Source organism: Garra rufa, chromosome 14 (assembly GCF_049309525.1).
Source record: "Garra rufa chromosome 14, GarRuf1.0, whole genome shotgun sequence".
Lineage (NCBI taxonomy): Eukaryota > Metazoa > Chordata > Actinopteri > Cypriniformes > Cyprinidae > Garra > Garra rufa.
Window position 1 is genome coordinate 34,241,696 of NC_133374.1, and position 13,403 is coordinate 34,255,098.

General features: G+C 41.9%; 1 protein-coding gene across 1 annotated transcript in view; it reads right to left on the bottom strand.

Moving 5' to 3' along the window:
* The window catches only part of mre11a (MRE11 homolog A, double strand break repair nuclease), a 154,478-nt gene that overhangs the window by 84,198 nt on the left and 56,877 nt on the right, over positions 1 to 13,403 (bottom strand). The window contains exon 10 of the mRNA XM_073817793.1: positions 3,419 to 3,592. Within this exon, the coding sequence (XP_073673894.1) occupies positions 3,419 to 3,592 (174 nt within the window). The remainder of the gene's footprint in view (positions 1 to 3,418; positions 3,593 to 13,403) is intronic.

Genomic DNA, 13,403 nt, shown 5'->3' on the forward strand with positions numbered 1-13,403 from the left:
CCTCAAAATGCTGGCAGTACAGAACGTGCTGACACGCTTCTGTCCCCAAATAAAAGGAAACCATGTACTAGTCCGCTCGGACAACATATCAGTGGTTTCCTATATAAATCGCCAGGGCGGTCTCAGGTCCAAAGACCTATACAGACTTGCAGAACGCTTCCTGGTATGGGCTCAGCGCAACCTGCGCTCGCTGAAAGCAGCGCATGTGCCGGGGCCGCTAAACATAGGGCCAGACAGACTGTCCAGGAACAATGTTCCAGCAGGCGAATGGTCTCAACACCCACAGACAGTACAACTACTGTGGAAAAAATTCGGCAGAGCGGAAGTAGACCTGTTTGCGTCTCCAAACAACGTTCACTGTCTGGAATTTTACTCAAAAAGCAGAGACGCGCTGGCCCACGAATGGCCCCGCCGCCATCTCTATGCTTTTCCCCCCGTCTCCATCCTACCTCAGGTGATAGAGAGGGTCAGGGAAAAGGGATGTTCAATACTGCTGATAGCGCCATTTTGGGAAAACCAGCCCTGGTTCCCAGCGCTTATGCAGCTGACAAGCACTGCCCCGTGGCCGATACCAGTGAGGAGAGACCTTCTCTCTCAGGCCAGCGGCTCGATTTGGCATCCTCACCCAGAGCTATGGTCCCTTCATGTCTGGGCCACCAGCGAATATATGATGAACTCCCTAAAGGAGTATTAAACACGATCACGCAGGCTAGAGCCCCTTCTATAAGACGGCTCTATTCCTCAAAATGGTCAGTGTTTTCGGGCTGGTGCGCAGCCTGCGGCTCGTCACCCACTAACTGTGGTGTGATGGAGGTGCTTTCCTTTCTACAAGAGCTGCTGGACAAGGGCAGAACCCCGTCTACGCTCAAAGTCTATGTGGCGGCCATAACAGCGTTTTCGAGGACAACGCTAGGTCAGTCAATAGGAAGGAACGATTTAGTTATTCGCTTCCTGAGGGGAGCTAGAAGACTGAATCCCCCCAGACCTCCCTCAGTCCCCGTATGGGACCATTCGAGCCTCTGCAGACGATTGATTTGAAATACCTGTCTCTTAAGACTGTTTCTGCTGGCTCTCGCTTCAGTGAAGCGCATAAGGGATTTGCACGCACTCTCTGTGAGCGCGACGTGCATGGAATTTGGACCTAATGACTAGGGATGCACCGATCCGTATCGGCCGATCACTTGCGCGTTTTGTCAGTAAAGCCGGTTCTGTAATCAGCGGTAAATGCCATCAGGTGCGTGATTTCACGTTGAGCCGTATATACTACACACAGCCGTTGTTCACTGACGAGCTGCGCACATTCACACTGATAATGAACATTGATTTGCGCAGCTCGTCGGTAAACAACGGCTGTGTGTAGTATATACGGCTCAACGTGAAATCACGCACCTGATGGCATTTACTGCTGATTACAGAACCGGCTTTACTGACAAAACGCGCAAGCATTATCGGCCGATTTGTATCGGTGCATCCCTACTAATGACTCTAAAGTCATACTCAAACCCAAACATGGTTACGTTCCAAAATCACTCAACACACCGTTTAGGGCACAGGTCATCTGCTTTTAGACAGACAGAACAGCTTTTTGTTTCTATTTACGGGCGTCCCAAGGGACTGGCCGCGTCAAAAAAGAGCTTATCCAGATGGATAGTTGATGCTATTGCGCTGGCATATGCTTCCAAGGGCATGCAGTGCCCGCTAGGTGTCAGAGCACATTCCACGAGGGGCGTGGCCTCATCGTGGGCTTGGTCGAGTGGGATTGCCTTGCAAGATATTTGTACGGCGGCGGGCTGGGCCTCTACGTCTACATTTATAAGGTTTTACAACCTGGAGGTTCCCGCCTTACAGGCCAGACTGCTGTCAGTCTAGATATTCAGTGTTGTCTGACCTCGGAATGCTGCGTCTACTGAGCACAGCTCTAGGGTCGACAGTGAAAGTAATAGCACAAGATGTGCCTGAGCAAACTGTGTGAAGACCCTTATTCTTACGTCAGCTCAGGCCGTAACCCCGCCCTGTATGTACGTTTACTTAGCGTCTGAGTGACGCTGCACTATGTGGAAAAGTGCGCCGTTGCCCCTCCCTCTTCCCCGGACTCCCTGTGAGTTCTATAGGTGATTATGAACTGTATGAACCCCGGGCTTTCGCCCTTGGGTCTTTGGTATCAGATCTCAGCATGCACTGCGTTTTACACTGGGTCCCCTAGCGTAAGATACTTACGCAGTATTCGTTCCCTCTCGTAAGAGAACGTACTAGGTTACTAACGTAACCTCTGTTACTAACGTAACCTCTGTTCTCTCTAGAGAGGGAATGAGTACTGCGTAACTTGCCGTGCATGCGCACGCTCTGGTTGCTTCGATGATGAAAAACCAGATAATAGCTGCCTACGAGCAGTTTTTATAGGCCTAGACCACACCCTTTTAGGCGGGAAGTGATTCAAAGGGAGCGAAATGCCCCCATTGGATCTGGCGTCGCGCCAGGCCTCGCTCTATAGGCTGCTGCTGTTGCCGCAGAGCAGCCAATAGGCGCGCAAGCTGTTTCGCCTATGTCTGTATGCTGCAACGCGCTTTACATTATTTAAAAATTAAGGATAATTTTTGGCTTCAATATCTCACAGAAAAGGATTTTCCCCTAGCGTAAGATACTTAGGCAGTACTCGTTCCCTCTCTAGAGAGAACAGAGGTTACGTTAGTAACCGAGTACGTTCTGCTCAATCCTCTTTAATATTATTCTCCGGGTCTGACTCGGGCTCAAATTGATAGGGCAATATTGATGCCATTTGTTTACAATACACTGGGAGCGCATGCAACTACCCACTATAGTAAGAGGTGTGACGTTTCTGGACAATGTGCACTAAGTGCTTAGTGAACTACAACACACTGGGCTAGCTAAAAAAAACTGAGGGAGAAATCAGAATCAGATCGTTTTTAGGAGAACGGAAAAGTGCCATAGAATAAAGGTAAAATATGTGAAAAATAAAGTGATTTTTTTTTAGCATGAACACATTACAGTGCACCTCTTAAACACAATCAAGCCTTCGAAAAAAACGCTAGGCCACCCCTTTAAAGCATCATCTTTGGATGTCCTGTACACGTGCAATACATTAACCATACGTTTGTATGTCTGCCTGACAAAGGTTTTATGCAGTTTATTTTTAAGCAATTTTACGTTGCATTGAAAAGACAATTCTACATAATAAAACAAGAATCTCCTTTTTACCCTTTTTGCTAGGTTATTTCCACTTTTCTAATACTTAATACTTTCATACAATTTACACCACTAAAAACAATAGCGTAAAAATTATGTTTCTTGAAAGAGTAAGACTGTCACAGAGGGAATTGCAATTAAGTAAGCTCATTGTGAAAGCAAAGAAAGCTGTTGTAAAATTGTTTTAATGCTGTTTCACAGGTTTTCCTTTTACCTCCTCATCAATCTTCTCCTCTGTGGCTTCCACCCGTCGTTCTCGGAGGTAGCGCTGGGTTTTCTCCAGCTGATAGTTTATGAGTTCTTCTATAGCATCTTTCTCCTCCTTATCCACAAACTCCTGCACTGCCTTTCCCATGCCTTGCTCCGTCAACAGAGACAACCGCACATTCTACACACAAACACATACAGAGACACACACCATTATGACCTGAAATATAAACAGTGGGTAGTGAACATTTTAAGCAATGCATTATACATACAGTTTTTAAACTCATTGTATTAGAACAGACAAAATACTAAAATTGATATTAGTATTTCAACACTTCACATGAAAAATAATCAATGTTTTCACCAATTTTAGCATGACTGTACGTTTATCTTGATTTCCTAATAAAGGTCTAAATTACTGATTTACAATTTCGCTGTGTACACCTGTTAAAAATTAGTAACATTTGCTATATAATTACTTTAAAAAAAAACAATGATATAGAGTTCATCAAGATTAGAAAGACTTAGAACAGGATTTGAGTGCAATAAACATGAGCGTTCCAGTAGCAGAACAGTCACAGTTATGAGGTTCAATTAGTTCAATTAAGAGGTTGTAATGAGTCAGGTTTAAGGGATAGCTTTTCTAACTCAAGTTCCGAGCAACAACGTTACTTATAAAAAGGAGGGAATTTAAATGAGCAAAAGACATGAAAATAAATCCAATGGACCCGCACACATGCGGTACTCATGGCATATGCGGCTGTTCATATAATGGCGCTCTGCTCTTAAAGGAGCCACAACTTATTTCACTCGTTACAGATTTCCCCTGGCCAAAAAAAGGGCTGCCCTCAGCCGTACACAGCAAAAGAAACACTTCCACTTAACAACCCTTTATACATGATTGAGGCTATGTCTATAATTAATCCGTATACATTTGAAAACGGAGTTTTCGTTTTAAAACACTCTCCGTCCACTCTAGCGTTTCCAAGCGTTTTCCAAAAGATTCTCGTCCACATTGAAACGAAGGAAAATGTCAAATTCGCCTTACTGCGCATGCGTAAAGCCTTCAAAATTATACAGAGGTAATAAGTTTTCATGCAATTCTTCTGCCGGGATCATTTACGGAAATATCTCATCGTTCACTGACGCGTCTATGTCGCGCTCACTCATATTTTATCTGAAAAGCAGTTGTCGTCATGTTTTTCAGGACAGCAACTGAGTAAATTTTTTGCCATCATTTTAGGACTGTAATTTGAAGAGTGTACAAGGTAAATCTCTTTAGCAGCAGTGTGACAGTGAATAGCACAGGCACAATTACTGCTGTAAACATAGATATCTATTGGTACAATATGCGTCACATGACTAATATGTGTCATCGTTTTCAAAAGCCTCCGTTTTCACAGTCCACACTACAAGGCGAAAACGGCGTTTTCAAATTTATCCACTTTGGAGAGCGTTTTCAAAAAGCTCCGTTTTCCTTGACAAAAACGCCGTCTCAGTGTGGACGGAAGGCCAAAACGGAGAGAAAAAAATGCGTTTTCAAACGAAAACGTATTAGTGTGGACATGGCCTAAGTTGAAAAGCAAAATGGCAGAGTAATAGATAATGCACAAACAGTAAAAGCATACATGTTAGTACAGTGCACATTAGTTCGAAAACAAATGAAAGTGTGACAGAAATATAAAAGTGGAATGCACCATTTTTTTTCAGATGCAACCAATGAACTTGTATCAAGAACATGTACGCAGAACAATTAACATTTAATAAACACTGAAACGTCATCTTTAGTTCTTAATACAAGTCAAGCCTTTGTGTATGGTGGGGGTTAGTCCACCTATTTATGTCCAGTCAGATGTAATTCTAGGAAATCTTCTTTGCCTTAGTGGGTAATGACCCAGACCCTGGTTTGAAGCAGTGGGCAGGGGTGCAGTATTATTCACGTCACTACTGTCTGGCACAACGTCAAGTGAATGTTCAGTCAAATGTTCAGAAACACTACCATCTGAATGACCAACTATAAAAAAAATTGTTTGAGTAGTCAGCACTAAGCCCTAGTCAACATCAATTAATTTGGTCATGACTGTGTTCCAATGAAATGGCTATAGATTCACCACGTGAAATATGCCAGCATCTCCTCCAGTGTCATCATTGGAAAGTCTGTAATTGACACTTGACAGTTTTTAAGAGATGACAAAAGTTTGCATCAGCATCAGATTTGGAGTGGGTCTTAAAAACCCACAGCATAGAAAACTGTGCAACGCTTCTTGTCATAGTAATTTTTCCTTTATGTATGGCTTGTCACCAGAGTGGCCCTGGCATGATCGTAAGCAACCTGCAGGGAAGCTCTCAAACTCTTATGGTGCGTTCACACCAGACGCGAATGGCGCGTTAAGCGCGAGCGTTTTACATGTTAAGTCAATGCAAAGACGTGATAGACCTTCCTGCAGCGCTATTCGCGCAAATGAGGTGGCGCGAATGACACGTTTTGCACGAATTATGCGGCACGAATTGAGCGTTTCGGGCGAGTTGAAAAATTTTTACTTTGGCAAAAATTTGCCCCCTGTTAACCAATCAGGAGCTTGCTCTAGTAGTGACGGAGGCAGAAATCCGAAACAACAATGGAGGACAAAATCACCGTTGCTGTCTGTGGTTACTCGGAGCTGTACCATACATCTTTGTACTTTTATAGAAACAGGAATAAAAAGGAACTTGCTTGGAAGAAAGTGAGTGAAGAGGTCGGACAATCTGGTAAGTTTTAAAAAACGCTCTTTACTCAATTTGACCTACATATATATACACATATTGAGACTACAAGCAAGCTAAAGTTGGCAAATTGAGCTCATTCACCTATTTTACAACTACTTTCCCGCTGACGAGTGGCAGACGCCCCTCCCATGACGCGAATTCGCATCTTTTGTGAAGTAAATTTCACGCGCGAATGAAGCGAGTAAACTCAAAATATTCAAGCGTCCAACTATGCGCGAATAGCGCGATTTATTCGAGCAAGTCACGTCTGGTGTGAACGCCCCATTAGTATGTTATGTTAGTCCATTCCTGTAGCACTTAGTTGTGTTATCAAATCAAGCAGCGTCTCCCAACACACAGTAATATAACAGCATTGCTGAAGAGTCACCACTGCTCTCATAGGGCGCAGTACGAAGAGTGGATTTGTGGAAGATACTCGTCCCACAAAGTGTGCTTTTCCCCCACATATGCACGGATGAAGGTCTTCAGTGTGTGGTAAACTCTCTTGGTTGCATTAGTTTGTGGATGGTATGCCGTTGTCAACCGGTGTTCAGTACCAAGGGCACAGATTACATGTTCAGCGCTTGCTAGCAAATGGTGTGCCCCGACCTAAAATAAGATAAGTGGGTGTGCCATGGCGGGCAAGGACCTCACTAAGGAATTTACTTGCTGCCACCTGAGCCATCACTGACTGCACTGCACTCACTTTCACCCACTTTAAAGAGTCGTCTACAAAAACAATCAAATATTCATTTCCATTCTGAGTACGAGGAAGCGGACCCAACAAAATCTACTCCTGTGTATTCTTAGAGCTTAAGTGGTTTGATTGGAATAATTAGGCCTGCCAGTTCTATTTGGCTTGGTTTAGTTAGCTAGCACACAGTGCATGAAATAACGTGTCTTTTTGCATCCGCTGCCATTTTTGGCCAAAAAACCCTTGTCTCAGCCTGGACAGAGCTTTTGTCACACCGAGATGGCCAGTTGTAGGATGGTTGTGGTAGTATTTGAGCACAGTTGGTTGAAAAACTGTCAGGACGAATATGAATGGGATGCAGACTGCAAGTTACTTTAGGGTCCTTATAATAAAGCAAACAATCTTGAACAACATGCTATTCGTCAGTTCGAATTAGATTTCCGACCACTGAGTCATCTTTCTGTAACTGCTTCAATTGCTCTCTGTCAGTGATAATGACCGAGGAGAGACTGAGCTGATCCAAACCACCTATGACTGTATGCACTGGCAGAATGTCAACGGGGCCAGTAATATAATAATGTTCCAGATGCTGCATGTCAGAGCATCTGGAACATTATTCTGAACACCTGGCTTGTGGACTATGCTAAAATCAAAATCCTGTAGGCACAAAAAACATCTCGCTAGTCATCCAGAAGAGTTGGGACAATTCATCAACCATCTTTGGCTATTGTGGTCTGTATTAATGGTTACATGAATGCCCTCGATGTAAGGTCTAAAATGTTTCAGGGCCCAAATCACTCCCAAACACACTTGTGCAAAGTTCTACTTACAAAAGCTACAGCTACATCTTGCCCCAAGTCATTGCTCTGCATCTGTTTCAACTACACAAAAAATCCAAGGCCAGACATTAAATGTTCGGGCACCATGTCAGGGTTAAGGGATAGCTTGCCTAACTAACAAGTTGCAGCAGAAATCAGCCAAAGATCACACCGGTCGCATTCCACATATCAAGCTTTATTCTCCGGACAACAACATTACTTATTAAAAGAACAACCGGCTCACCGCCGATCTGTGGCGAATGGTGGGCACTATGCTTTTAACATAGTAAATTTAGAAGGAATATGTCAAAGTCATTTAGATGTGCCAGACTTCTTGCTGCCAGCTGGTGGCGCTATGCGTATAACTGAATATTGGCATGCAGATGTCTTCAGGCCAGCGATTTTATCAAACATATGAAGTTTAGTGCAGATTGAACATGGCTTGCTTGAGTGTGAGACATGACATATCCTGTTGCCAACAGGTGGTGCTATTACGGAATATTGGCTTTTAGATGTCTTCAGGCCAAGACTCTTGCCAAACATGTCAAGTTCGGTGCAAATTTTACACTACATGTTTAAGTTAGTGTAAAACAAGAAATTTGATGTTGCCAGCTGGTGGCGCTATGATTATAATGGAATATTGGCCTTTAGATGTAATCAGGCCAGGACTCTTATCAAACATGTGCCGTTTGGGGCAGATTGGACATTGTATGGTTGAGTTACAAAAACTTCCTCTGCCATTGCATTAACAGCATGCTTTAGCACTTAGTAAGTGATGCTAGCATGTTTTAGCGTGTTTTTAACATATTTAGCACTCAATAGCTTATTTTAGTGTTTTGCTAATAGTGTATCACAGTGTTAAACATGTCACTTCCTGTTGACAGTAGGTGACGCTATGACTATAACTGAATATTGGCATGTAAATGTGTTCAGGCCAGGACTCTTATCAAACATGTTAAGTTTGGGGCAGATAGGACATTGCATGCCTGAGTTACAGTAACTTCCTGTTTCACTGCATTAAGATCATGCTATAACACTTAGCTAAGTGTTGCTAACATGTTATAGCATGTTTCTAGCATGTTGCTACCCTATTTAACACTTGTGGATATTTTTTTAAATGTTGCTAAGCATCCACAACAGTATTAAACATGTGACTTCCTGTTGACAGCAGGTGGTGCTATGACTATAATTGAATACGGGCATGGGTTCAGGCCAGGACTCTTATCAAACATGTTAAGTTTGGCGCAGATTGGACATTGTATGCCTGAGTTAGAGTAACTTCCTGTTTCATTGCATTAATAACATGCTTTAGCACTTGGCTAAGTGTTGCTAACATGTTTTAGCATGTTTCTAACATGTTGCTACCCTATTTAACACTTGTTGATACTTTTTAAAATATTGCTAGGCATCCAGAACAGCAATAAATGTGTCACTTCTTGTTGCCAGCAGGTGGCTCTATGACTATAACTGAATATGGGCATGGTCATGTGTTCAGACCAGGGCTCTTACATGTTAAGTTTGGGGCAGATTGGATATTGTATGCCTGAGTTACAGTAACTTCCTGTATCATTGTATTATTAGCATGCTTTAGAATATTAGCTAAATGCTGCTAGCATGCTTTACTACGTTTGTAGCATGTTGAAAATTAAGCTCGGGGCATATTGGACATTGTATGCATGAGTTACAACAATTTTTATTTGTATTCATATCATGCTTTAGCTCCAAGCTAACATTGCTAGCATGTTTTAACATGATTCTAGCATAATGCTAGCCTATTTAAAACTTGCTGATGCTTTTTAATATGTTGCTAGGAGTCCGTAATTACGTTAAACGTCACTTCCTGAATATGGCCATGTATATATCTTCAGACCAGGACTCTTAATAAAACACGCAGGGCTCGAAATTGCGACCATTTTGGTCGCATATGCGACCAAAAATTAATCTGTGCGACCTCAAATTATATTTGGAAGCATTTGTGCGAGTGAGAGACATGAGTTTGAGCGAGTGAGAGACATTTCAAAACTGTCGCTAGCCTAACTAACGTTACTGCACAGACTGCTGTGAGCATACAGTGACGGTTTTGCCGTTTTCTCCAACATTACATAACTATTTAAGTTTATCTTCACATTATTAGCTTAAATGCAGATTTGAGATATTAGCCGGAAGGGCTCGCAAAATCGCTAGCTCGACGTCCCGGGGCTATTGTGTTTCCAGTCGGGCTCCCAGAATGTTTCACCGGACTGTCAGACGCTCTATCGTAAAGAAGAGGACTTCTGCAGGTCCTTAAAACTCAATTTATTTGTATCAAATGCAAGGCCATAAAAAGTTATATACATGTAAAATGATATAAGAAAAGTCTTGATTAACGTATAAGTTTAAGAGACGGAAAGACGATCGCGATAGGGCTGGATAAATCTTCAAAAAGGCAATGATGTCATTGAATAAATATGCACGCTGTACGTTTCAAAGTCAAAACGCTGCACGGATGTCTTTATATGAATGTATCTAAAGGGAACCGACTGTCCTCAGAAACATATCGTTTGCAATGTCATTTCATGTCTGATAAAACGGCGTTAGTGCTGGTTTGTGTACAGCTGTTACTATGGAAACCGTAGTATTTCAGCACTCCTAAAGCGCCCCCTCGTGACAAACAAATTAATTTTTATTTCCAATACATTTTTTCAGCTGTTTATGGTCAAATTATTGGAATTATTGATCCATGTGTAAGTGTGAAATAATTTAATTTGCCTTTTAAAAATCTAAACAATTAAGTAATACTAATGTTATATATCTTATATAAATATAAGAAATTATATACTTGATTTATCTCTTTTAATGGTATAAAGGTTGAAATGCCATTGTATTAGATATTTTGTTTTTGTGTCTGTATCTGAATTATAAATCATGTAATTTTATGGCTTAATATTCTACCGTACATTGTCCAACCCCACTCATACTGTTCATTTAACTTGTGCAGCTCTTAAAAAAAGGGTCATAAATTGCCTTAAATTGATATTTTAAAATTCTGCAGCTACACTAAATGGTGAAATAAAATTCCTTCCTTGATATTTGTTTATATTTGTGTATTGAAAACATTTTTGATTTGACATTTAGACTCCTATCTGATTTTCTATATTTTTAAAAAATTTCTTTTTTTTTTTATTTGGGCTAGTTAAATTAATTTTTGGGCTATCAAATTCTGATGAGTACCTGCCCGAAGGGCTAACAGAGATTTTGACATTTTGCGATCCCTGAGCCGTCAATCATTCCCTGTCACTGAAACTGCGCTCCGCTTAACATAGAACCGGACGTTTTTTTCTCTCTCTCTCAACCAAACGCTGTTCCGGCGTTGCACAAACTGCAATTAGGGGTGTGTGAAATGACGACTTTTTTTATTGTGGACAATAAAAAGGTCTCCACAATCTGCTTTTGAAGAAATATAGTATATTTTGTGCTACAGAGCACAGTCAGATACAATTCTGCCACTTCCGTGTCAATATACTATACAACGCGGCTCAGATAGCACATGTACGTCTGCAAGATGTCTGTTAAAGATCTCTTGATCTGGAAAGCATCTGCTGTGTACAAACATCTGGCAGGCGTCTGTAAGATGTCAGTCAATCAGAATCGGCCATGAAGAATCAAGATCGCCGCATAACTAAAAAGAAATTGGATGCTCCTAAATTTTTTGGGATGCTCCTAACTTTTTAAAGTTGGGAGCACCAGTGCTACCAAGTAAAAAAGTTAATTTCGAGCCCTGACACGTGAAGTTTGGAGCAGATTGGACTTAGTTGGCATGAATTACAACAACTTCCTGTTTTATGTCTTTAACAACATGCTTTAGCACTAAGTAAGTGTTGCTAGCATGTTTGAGTATGTTTTAAACTAGTTCAGCACTCAATGGCTTTTTTAGTGTGTTGCTAATGGTGTATCACAGTGTTAAACATATCACTTCCTGTTGACAGTAGGTGACGCTATGACTATAACTGAATATTGGTATGGGCATGTGTTCAGGCCAGGACTCTTATCAAACATGTTAAAGGTCCCATATTGTCAAAATCGAAATTTCCTGGCTTTTTTCATGATAACTGAGGTCTAGGGGCTATATAACTACCATATGAGTTTCAAAACAGTCAATCCACAGTAAACTGCACACAGCCTGCTTAAAGTAGCTGTTCATTTTCACGAGCCACTGTGACTTCCGCAAAGATGTGACGTCCGATCTACTCAGTCACCGCCTTCAGTCACCACCCCGAGCACCAATCACGTCCCACCCTCCTTTTGTCAAACCCAGACAATATGTCCATAACATTGCTTAGCAACAACAACACGAAAACAAGTCGAGAAAACCCTGTTCAGTCGATAGATGTCGAAACTACATCATTGCACAGGCTTCAGAACAACGTGAATATAAGAGACCACTGGCACGTCAACTTCAGCCTCTTTCACACAGCGATTCCGGTAAATACACGGATAATGTGTCCCATGATTTGTTCCGGAGTTGTTTGATTTGGTTCATTCAAAGTTGTTTTCCGGAATCTGTGCGTGCTTTACACACAACCCATAAAGACATGTGACGTTTGGATGTGAGATGTAATGCGACGCGTACGTTTCACTAAACTGAAACTAACCTGAACAAACTGTGCTTCAGCGCTGATAGTGAGGAGCTGGCTCTGCCCGATCGCCGCTTCATTCCACTTTGCACGTATTTTTTCTTTGTGAAGAGTCGCATGATAACGTGCATCATCACTACAACACTGCCTTTATGGTTCTGGCTTTTGTTCACACAGCGCTTGTTCCCGTAATCTTCCAGAATCAGCGCGTATTGTGAAAGGGGCTTTATTAACCCTCTGGGGCAGACGGTCACGCCGGCGTGACCAACCTACTTTTTTTTAAGATCAGTGCAAAATACAATAAAAATACTCTGTCGGTTTCAGTTATACAAATTAGAGCTATACATCATTGGAAGCTGTTAAGTGTGTAGTTTTATTTGTGCACACTCACAAGAGCAAAAGAACGCTGTGCTTTTTTTTTATAGAATAAAGAAAACAAACAGTGTGATTTCTCTGTTTTCTCTGTCTCCGCGAACTGCTTTTAGAAATGTGTCACTTAAATCATTCAAACCCGGTGAATACTCAGCACACAAACAGAAGAGTGGTATCTACAGAAAGCTTGGTATGTATGCTTTTAAACAAAGTAAGTTTTAGCGAAAAACAAATATTCTGTAATAAAGTAATCCATATGAAACCAAGGGGATGTCTAGTCTATCCAGTTGCAACAAATTATATCTAATGAGATCACGCCCACGTGCGAAGGACGATTGATATTTAAATTAGCCATGTGCTACAAGCGCGGCAAGGAAACTCCCACATCACCGCAAACAAAGAAACACGTCTTTTCAAGTTCATCTTGGTTACAGTATCTCACTTCCTGTTGGGTGGAGCCCATGACATAGAGTACAAAAGTTGTTTGGCTCAGTGAGATCTATGTGTACTGAGTTTCGGCCATTCTGGGCTCTGGCCCTAATTAAAGCTGCAAGCAGCGATGAACAGGCCCTTGCACCCGGGCTCACCGCCGACCGGTGGCTTTAGGAAAACAGCAATCGGTGGGCAGTATGCTTTTAATACAGTAAATATAGGAGAAATATGTCATAAGTCATTTAAATGTGCCAAACTTGCCGCTACCAGCTGGTGACGCTATGCCTTTAACTGATTATTGGCATGTAGATGTGTTCA